The sequence below is a fragment of the Pollachius pollachius genome, assembly GCF_949987615.1.
Source record: "Pollachius pollachius genome assembly, contig: scaffold_444, whole genome shotgun sequence".
Taxonomy (NCBI): Eukaryota; Metazoa; Chordata; class Actinopteri; order Gadiformes; family Gadidae; genus Pollachius; species Pollachius pollachius.
Window position 1 is genome coordinate 5001 of NW_027641623.1, and position 10000 is coordinate 15000.

General features: G+C 53.9%; 1 protein-coding gene across 1 annotated transcript in view; it reads left to right on the forward strand.

Annotated features, from left to right (window-relative positions):
• LOC307091529 (rho GTPase-activating protein 35-like) overlaps window positions 1-1565 on the forward strand; it is a gene marked incomplete at its 5' end in the record, with an annotated part of 5989 nt that extends 4424 nt beyond the window's left edge. The window contains one exon of the mRNA XM_079759167.1: window positions 1023-1565. Coding sequence (XP_079615293.1) covers window positions 1023-1500 — 478 coding nt within the window. The remainder of the gene's footprint in view (window positions 1-1022) is intronic.
• Between the last annotated feature and the right edge of the window lie 8435 nt (window positions 1566-10000).

The following is a 10000-nucleotide window of genomic DNA, read 5'->3' on the forward strand; positions in this document are numbered from 1 at the left end:
GGAGGAGGTGCATGATTAAAGGAGGAGGTGCTTTGTTAAAGGAGGAGGTGCTTCGTTAAAGGAGGAGGTGCTTCGTTAAAGGAGGAGGTGCTTGATTAAAGGAGTTGGTGCTTCATTAAAGGAGGAGTAGCTTGATTAAAGGAGAAGGTGCTTGATTAAAGGAGGAGGTGCTTCATTAAAGGAGAAGGTGCTTTATTAAAGGAGGAGGTGCTTGATTAAAGGAGGAGGGGCTTCGTTAAAGGAGGAGGGGCTTCGTTAAAGGAGGAGGTGCTTCGTTGAAGGAGGAGGTGCTTCATTAAAGGAGGAGGTGCTTGATTAAAGGAGGAGGTGCTTGATTAAAGGAGGAGGTGCATGATTAAAGGAGGAGGTGCTTGATTAAAGGAGGAGGGGCTTCATTAAAGGGGGAGGGGCTTGATTAAAGGAGGAGGTGCATGATTAAAGGAGGCGGTGCTTGATTAAAGGAGGAGGTGCTTCATTAAAGGAGCAGGTGCTTCGTTAAAGGAGGAGGTGCTTCGTTAAAGGAGGAGGAGCTTGATTAAAGGAGGAGGTGCTTGATTAAAGGAGGAGGAGCTTGATTAAAGGAGGAGGGGCTTCATTAAAGGAGGAGGGGCTTCATTAAAGGAGGAGGTGCATGATTAAAGGAGGAGGTGCTTGATTAAAGGAGGCGGTGCTTCATTAAAGGAGGAGGTGCTTCATTAAAGGAGGAGGAGCTTCGTTAAAGGAGCAGGTGCTTCGTTAAAGGAGGAGGTGCTTCATTAAAGGAGGAGGTGTTTCATTAAAGGAGGCGGTGCTTCATTAAAGGAGGAGGTGCATGATTAAAGGAGTTGGTGCTTCATTAAAAGAGGAGGAGCTTGATTAAAGGAGGAGGGGCTTCATTAAAGGAGGAGGTGCTTCATTATAGGAGGAGGTGCTTGATTAAAGGAGGAGGTGCTTGATTAAAGCAGGTATCAAAGTGGTAACGATGCAGACAGGCACTCCTGCTCCTGCTGTGACCTCCTCCTCTCTGCTCCTCCTCTCCCCAGGGTCAGCCAGAACAGCCGTCTGAACCTGATGACCAGTGAGAACCTGTCCATCTGCTTCTGGCCCACCCTGATGCGGCCCGACTTCACCACCATGGACGCGCTGACGGCCACGCGGACCTACCAGACGGTGATCGAGAGCTTCATCCACCAGGTGGCGTACTTCTTCCACAACCAGCCGCTGGCCGACTGCCTGCCCAGCTCCCCCACCACCACCATGGGCGGGGGCACCTCCGCCTACTCCTGCATGGCGGGGGGCTACAGCGCCGCCCCCGCCGCGCCCGCGCCCGCGCCCTACGTGTTCCCGGCCACGCCCCCCGTCATCCCCCACTACGGCCCCCGGCTCCACCAGCAGCACCACCACCACCTCCACCACCACCTCCACCAGTCCCCGCCCCACTCCCCGCCCCAGACCCCCCAGTCCCCCCTCCCCGGCCTGCTGCACCCCCACCTGCCCCCCACGGAACAACACACGCTGTGAGGCAGGGTGGGGGCGGCGGGGCAGGAGGTTAGAGGAACAGATTTGGGATGTCGGGGGAGGAGGAGGAGGAGGAGGAGGAGGAGGAGGAGGAGGAGGGATGTGAAAGGAGCAGAGGAAGAGGAGCGGAGAGGAGTACCAGTATGTGATGGGGGGCCACGGCGGCTCTGGGCGGACGGGTCTTCCTGTGGGACCGGGTCTAGAGCAGACCGGTCTGATCCAGACCGGCCTGGAGCAGACCGGTCTGGATCAGACCGGTCTGATCCAGACCGGTCTAGAGCAGACCGGTCTGGATCAGACCGGTCTGATCCAGACCGGGTCTAGAGCAGACCGGTCTGATCCAGACCGGTCTGCTCTAGACCGGTCTAGATCAGACCGGTCTAGAGCAGACTAGAAGCAGTGAGACAGAGCAGCACCCTGGGCCAGTGGTCTGATCTCTGTAGCTCTTCACCTCCTCTTCACCCTCCTCTTCTTCACTACAACCAGTCCAGTCCACACACACACACACACACACACACACACACACACACACACACACACACACACACACACACACACAGAGGGAAGCCAACAGAGGTCCGTGTTGGGCAGCCGTCTGCCTGCGACCATGCCCATGAAGCCACTAGCATGACGGTGCTCAGGCCCCCCCCCCCCCCCCCCAGACCCTGCAGGGGGCGGAGACCCGGAGGTCCGGAGTAGACCCCCCCACCAGACTGGCCCCCCTCCTCTCTCACCCTGGAGGGTAGAAGACTCGTTAGAAACATTCCACTCCATCCTTGGTGGCCCAACTAAACGGACATGGGGGCCGGTTACAGTCCGTAGGGTGGGGGTCTGACCCCGCCCCCCCCGGCGTTCCCCGTACCCTCGCACTCTGCCTCTTTTGCAAGGAGTCGTGGGTTGTCATGGTGATGCGTGTGAGAGAGGCTCCTGCGTCCCTGTCAGGGGGTTCTGTCTCTGAGTCTGGGAGCGCTTGGAAACACAGGTTGGGATTTAAAGAGTGGCCTTGGTGTGTGTGTGTGTGTGTGTGTGTGTTTGGGAGCTTTTCATGTGTGCGTTTGTTTGCGTTGCTGGTTTTGGGAGGGGGGGGGGGGGGGCTCAGATGGGTCGTTCCTTGCGGACCACCAGGACCTCGTTCTTGTTCTCAGCACTTTTCTCAGCACTTTTCAGGCCCACCGCCACAAGCTGCTGCCAAGAAAGACGCGGACACACCCGCTCCGCCAGGATCCCTCTCTGGGAGCACAGCACTGACCCCTGCAGGCCAGCGCGGGCGGTGCAGCCCTGACCCCACCCAGCGACTGCGTGGCCGTAACACCGCTCTGCCACTCGGGTTCTTTACGTTCTCTCGGTGGGAGGACCCCGTTCTCCTCGGGTCCCGGGGGGCTCGATGGTAAACACCGAGAGATGCCAAGAGATTAGTCAATATCGATATATTAACACGGCCTCTTGTCGTTCCTTCCCCCCCCTCTGGGCTGGGGGTGGATGATCCTCAGCAGAAGTCCTCCTGTAGGTCCTCTCCAGTCTCTGGGCCCTGAAGCCCCTCCCCCTTCTCTCTTCTTCTCTCTCTCTCTCTCTGCGTGTCTCGACCAATCGGGACCACGATGCCACTAACAGGTTCTGGCCCACGGGGGCCGGCTGACCACTGCCAGCGCTGTCCCTCTCAGAGTCGGAGCGGAGGCAGCAGACCTGCAGTGTCTGAGGGCCACGACAGACGGCCCATTCACCCATTCACCCAGTCATCCATTCATCCGGCTCCACGGCCCGGCCTGCCGTTACCGTAGAAACCCCGAGGCCAGCGATGCTGAGTTCGCCTGTGGATGGTGCGTGTTTTTGTATTTGCCGTTGGTTTTTCCAGTGTGTTCCGAGAGGATGAACATGTGCGTTTGTTTGTGTGAAGCAGTCCCTCGCCAAGGTCCTCTCCGCCGTGGGCTCAGAGCCACGCCCCCCGCCCCCCCCCCTGCAGAACGCAGGTCAGAACACAATCACTCAGTTTGGCCCGCATCAAAACGTGTTGGAAGTTAAATACTACCTGTGTACCCGTGTGTAGAGACGACCAGCAGGGGGCGCACGTGTGCATTTGTTTGTTTGCGTCCGTGTGCGTGAGTGTGTGTGTGTACATGGGGAACACCTACAGCCTTTTGGATTACCCTTTGAAGGCGTGTGTGTGCGTGTGCGTGTGGCGTCCCCTGTGTATATCAACATGTTAATACTGAACTGACTGTGATGCAGCCAAAGACTGTTGGGAAAAGGGTTTCTGGGTGAAGGAGGCGGAGCAGCGACGAGAGAACCGTAGTATTAATAAATGTGACTTTGTTTTCACACTTTGTGGCTGCATTGCTTTTTTCTTTTGTTTGTTTTTTTGCGACAATTGTGACAGATGTCTGTTAAGTTAAAATGAAAAACAAGCAAAACTATATTCAAATGGTTGTTTATTTGTATGTTAGGGGTCTTACACTCTGACCTTTAGTCAATGGTGATAGAAAAAAAAAGTTTCCTATGTTTTATTTTACGAATTAAAAAAACGACAATGCATTTTTTTTTAACAACTTCTTTGTGAATGGTTGAGGCCCGGTATAGTGCATGATGTCTTCCCCATGAGGGAAGAGGGCGCCACACCTCTCACTGTGTAAGTAAAAAGAAAACGAAATAACGGGGAAAAACAAAATCGTTGAAAAAATGAAGTACTGTATACTGAAAAAGTTCCATCAAACAAAAAAAGCTGTTATTATTTGCAGAGTATGGTAATTTGTCTCAATGGGAATGGTGTAACAAGGCCTTATGTGATCTGTATCATAGTTAATAAATCAAATCTTGTAAGTCCTGCCTCATGTCTTTGATTGATTCGTTATTCGGTCGCTCCCCGTTAATTCCCAGGGGACGGGGAATTAACGTGTGCAGACCGAAATACCGTCGGACGCCATTGAAGATACCTCCCGCCAATCAGAGCAACGAACCATGTGACGCGTCTGCCGTAGCCATCTCGGTCCCCTCGCTCCTCTGTCAATCATCGCATAAGACCCGCCCCTTATTAGGTCAACCGTTTTGATTGGCCCGATCCGAACCGGGCCTGATGGAACCTGTCGGAACGGAGGGTGACGGACACATGCCAGAGCCAATCAAAAGTGAGCTCGCAGATTCGTCTGGTTCAAAAGTTCAGTAAGTTGTGTTGTAAGTTGTCATATTTACTCATGTTCTGTTACCATAGTTACTTGGGCCAGTGATCTAAATCAGCAGAGATGGTTTCTATATCTCATTAGTAATATGGTTGATCAGCTGCTGTTGCATGCTGTAGATCTTGCTGCTAATGATAATAATAAATATTTTTATAAAATCCAAAACTATAAAGTCATGGAAGGGTTTGGGTTGTTCTACGCAGCGAGACACCAGCAATAATTACCCTGTAGGTTTAGGGTTAGACAAACCTTTACAAACCGACCAAAGGTAAAAGGTGATGTATGTTTAATGTATAAAAATACCCGAGAATAACAACATATTTGCTGCAAGAGCAACATTCATTCAGAATGTTCTTGGCATTGTACTGCATAACTCCATCCAGTAAGTCATTTCTACTGCCGTCACAATCCCTGATATAAGATGTGAGTCTACTCTGCATGCTTCAACATCCTCAGACCTCCTGTCACTTTTAATCAACACACACCGCTCTGAATCACACAGCCTGAGAGTGTGGCTTCGATTGTGCTGTGTTTGTGTTCATGTGTGTGTCTGTCCGTGTTCATGTGTGTGTCTGTCCGTCTCTTTATCTTGTGTGTGTCTATGTGTGTATGTGTACGTGTGTGTCTGCATGTGTGTGTGTGCATGTGTGTCTGCATGTGTATGTGTCTGCATGCATGTGTGTGTGTATGTGCGTGCACATGTTGTACTTGTCCATAAAGTTCACCAGCCCACTCTGCCCGGATTATTGAAGGGGCAGTGGGGCGGGGGTCAGACGAGTTCAGGGCCCCCCTGAGACGACCGCCCCCCCCCCCTGCCTGACCATCAGCAATGGAGGGGTTCAGAAAGTGTGTAATTCCCCTGGCTGTGGGGGGGGGCAGCCCTGCTGAAGGCCCACTGCGTCTCGCTGCCATTTCAGGATGCCCCCCCGACCTTTTCATTGAGTCAGACCAAAGGAAATCCATGTCCCTGACCTTTGTGATGCATCTCCCCGTCTGGCCCGCCAGCACACAGGACACACCCCTGAACCCTGACCTTTCCAAAGTGTCACCAGGGTGCGCTGGGATTAGATGCAGATCTTTATTGATACGGCCGGACCGTCACAGACACAGCGGTACTGGTGGAGTGGCCCCCCTGTAATGGGAGGACTGGTTCTCCTGTAGTGGGAAGACTGGTTCTCCTTAATGGGAGGACTGGTTCTCCTGTAATGGGTGGACTGGTTCTAATGAGAGGACTGGTTCTCCTGTAGTGGGAGGACTGGTTCTAATGGGAGGACTGGTTCTCCTTAATGGGAGGACTGGTTCTCCTGCACTACAGGACTGGTTCTCCTGTAGTGGGAGGACTGGTTCTCCTGTAATGGGTGGACTGGTTCTAATGGGAGGACTGGTTGTCCTGTAGTGGGGGGAGTGGTTCTCCTTAATTGGAGGACTGGTTCTCCTGTAATGGGTGAACTGGTTCTAATGGGAGGACTGGTTCTCCTGTAGTGGGAGGACTGGTTCTCCTGTAATGGGTGGACTGGTTCTAATGGGAGGACTGGTTCTCCTGTAGTGGGAGGACTGGTTCTCCTGTAATGGGTGGACTGGTTCTAATGGGAGGACTGGTTCTCCTGTAGTGGGAGGATTGGTTCTCCTGTAGTGGGAGGACTGGTTCTAATGGAATGGGTGGACTGGTTCTCCCGTAATGGGTGGACTGGTTCTAATGGAATGGGTGGACTGGTTCTTTTGGGAGGACTGGTTCTCCCGTAATGGGTGGACTGGTTCTAATGGAATGGGTGGACTGGCCCTCCTGTACTGGGTGGACTGGTTCTAATGGGTGGACTGGTGTTGTGACGGGGGGAAACCTTCGTCTGCCCTTTCTTGATAGGAGCTCTTGGTGAAAGGCTGTCTGGAGAAAGATGCAATTCTGTACTTACAAATAAAGGCCACTAGGCGGCTCACTTGCTTCATGTTCCAGGCCTGCGCCGGGCAGCGTGAGGCGGAGTGGGGCGGAGTGGGGCGGGAGGTAAACGCTCAGCAAGGAACTAATTGACCGGGTCAACATTTGGATGTCAGAAGTGAGACGAGTCGTAATCCTGTGCTCAGTGAGTTGAATGCAAGCGGCAACCTTTCTGAATGTTTTTTGTTCCCGACGACGTAGAGCACCTCTCCTCCTCATCCTCTTCCCTCCTCCTCACCTCCCCGCAGCGTGAAGTCAGCGCCGAGTTGGGGAAACTCTGAGATAGCGTGACGGACTTCTGCTCAGCAAAGTAAAGCCCAGGAATAAAGACAAAGAAGTTAATTTGAAGTCATTGTAGCTCGCCACTTAGGTATTAGCTACGTGATATGCCTGTTAGTGTAAGACACGATTAAAAAGTTCTGAAGGAAACAGAAAGACTGGGAGCGAGAGAAAGGGGGGAGAACACAGGAGCAAGGGGGAGGACGAGGGAGGAATGGGGAGGAGGAGGGCTGATGATGAGTCGAGGCACGTCTCACCGCTCAGCCGCGCCTCTGCGCCTCCAGCGCGCGGCGGCGCGGTGGGTATTGAATTCAGATGCGCTGTCGGGGGAGGGGGGCTGGCAACAGCGCATCTGAATTCGCTACAGGTGGGAAACGCTGTTATCAATACGGACTGTCCGAGCCTGACTCCGGGCCGATCTGTCTCATTGATGATTTGGGGTGCCCCCCGCGCCCCCACCCTCGTCTCTCTCTCCTCCCGGAGGAAGCGATTGATTAATGTCTGGTCGGTCGCGGTGGTATTTCCATATTGATACCTCGATTGATGACGGCGCTCCGGGAACACGTTGTATTGACCAGCTGGGGGTGATACGTTTGAGACCCGTTCCTTGGATGTGTCCGCATATGATTTTGAGGGGGGAGGGGGCACCCCGGGGCTTCCGGTTCCATCCGGTTTCGGACTAACCAAAATCCGGAACGCTGACTTGCATGTTTTTTCAACCGTCCTCATGCAAAATTGTTGGTTAAAATAAATAAATGCACACAATCCATAATACATGAGGCCTCCGCAGAGAGGACAGGGCGGTTTGTCGGAACACCAATTTACAGCGAGGAGGAACCGGCCGGGCTGCGGGGGAATTGTTCCGGTGATTACTGGCATGGAGGGGGGGATGGTGGTACTGCACTGGTTTTAGGGTCAGTGGTCTGACCGGGTCTGCCCCCCCACCCCCCATACAAAGCCCAGCCCTGTTTCCTGCAGCAGGTATCCCATAACCGCTGATTACATTTACTGAACTGGAAAAAATGCAAATAATAAATGTATGAGCTGCTTGTTTTTTGCTTGATTAATTATGCCGTTTAATTCCAGATCCTCCTCGCACTGCGCCGGATAATTTCCCAGTGGTCTCGGCTGTTTCTTCTCTCGCACGCCGCGCGGTACCCCTCCTCCCCCCCCCCCCCCCAAAATGAATCATGGATCCGCCCGCCCAACACCCCCCGGGACGGCGGGGAGCGGGCGAATGAGCTGACCAATCATGAGCATCAGAGCGCCGGACAGGAGTGGCTCTTTGTTGTGCTCCTCCTCACGCCGAGGAGAACCTCGAGTTCAGAGGAACGAACCGGAACAAACAATACTCCGCAAGGAGTCCGCAGGGAGCAGGAGGCGCTCGCAGTCCTGCTCCCCGTCCTCCTCCTCCTCCCCGTCCTGCTCCCCGTCCTCCTGCTCCTGTTCCTCTTCCTCTCCTCCTGCTCCTCCTCCTGCTCCCCGTCCTGGTCCCGGTCCTCCTCCTCTCTCCCCTGGCCCTCCTCTCTCCCTGGCCCTCCTCTCTCCCTGGCCCTCCTCTCTCCCTGATGTCCTTTCTCCCCTGGCCCTCCTTTCTCCCCTGGCCCTCCTCTCTCCCTGGCCCTCCTTTCTCCCCTGGCCCTCCTCTCTCCCTGGCCCTCCTCTCTCCCCTGACCCTCCTCTCTCCCTGGCCCTCCTCTCTCCCTGGCTCTCCTCTCTCCCTGGCCCTCCTCTCTCCCTGATCTCCTCTCTCCCCTGGGCCTCCTCTCTCCCTGATCTCCTCTCTCCCCTGGCCCTCCTCTCTCCCCTGGCCCTCCTGTCTCCCCCGGCCCTCCTCTCCCTGCAGGCTTTCCTCCTCCTCTCCCCAGCCCTGGAGGATAGAGCTCAGATCCAGGCCTCTGAGCTCCAAAGCCGGACCTAATCCTCCACATCGATCGCCCTGAGAACCTCCTGCCTCTCACAGTAGGCCCACTCTCCCAGCACTCAGGCTCCCGACCGGCACAGAGTCCCAGCGCTGAATGAATAAGACGCGCTAGACAGCCTGCAAAGACCCTGGAAGGGAGACCAGAGAGAATGAGTAAGACCCTGGAAGACGGACCACAGAGAATGGGGAAGGAGTCGGGAGAAGAAGGGAGATGGGAGGAAGGACGGGCAGAGAGGGAGGGGATGAGAGGAGGAGGAGATGGGAGGAGGGACGGGGCAGAGAGGGAGGAGGGTGAGGAGAGGAGGAGGATATGGGAGGAGGGACGGGGCAGAGAGGGAGGAGGGTGAGGAGAGGAGGAGGATATGGGAGGAGGGACGGGGCAGAGAGGGAGGAGGGTGAGGAGAGGAGGAGGATATGGGAGGAGGGACGGGCAGAGAGGGAGGGAGAGGGGAGGAATAAGGCCTAGGTGTGTTTTATTCTTCTTTCGTTGACAGAAGGATTCTGTAGTTGAGGTGAGGTGCTGTTAGTGGTGGAGGGGATGATGGAGGCGATGTGGTTTGGGAGGGGTGGTACCTGATTCAGTGATGATTAGGTACGCAAACAAGGCAACACAAACAAGCATCTTGCTCTGTAATAGCGTTGAGCCGAAGTGTGCAAATGTCAGAGGACTTGAAACAAAGGACAACACAACATCTTAATAAGGAGCAGCGGTTGTGTTCCTGTGTTGAGCGCCGACGCCCTTCTGCTCTTCGGTTAATTCTGTATTTCACTTGAAGGTAAATGTTAAGAAATGTATTCTTTCAATCAATGCGCTTCTAGTGAACTCAAGATGGTCCTTGTTTGAAACCAGTCCAAATCCTCCCAGTCTAACCACACCCACTCTGACACACACTACACAACATTACATTACACTACACAACATTACATTACACTACACAACATACTGCACTCTACACAACACTACACAACACTATACAATACAACACAATTCTAAACAACACTACACTACACAAAAAACTGCACTTTACTCAACACACTGCACTCTACACAACACTACACAACACAATACAACATTTCAACATACTACACTCTACTCACTACACTACTCTACACAACCCTCTAGTTATCCTGTGGACCCAGAGCACCTCACAAAGGAGTGAGTAGAGGAGTGAGTAGAGGTGTGAGTAAAGGAGGGAC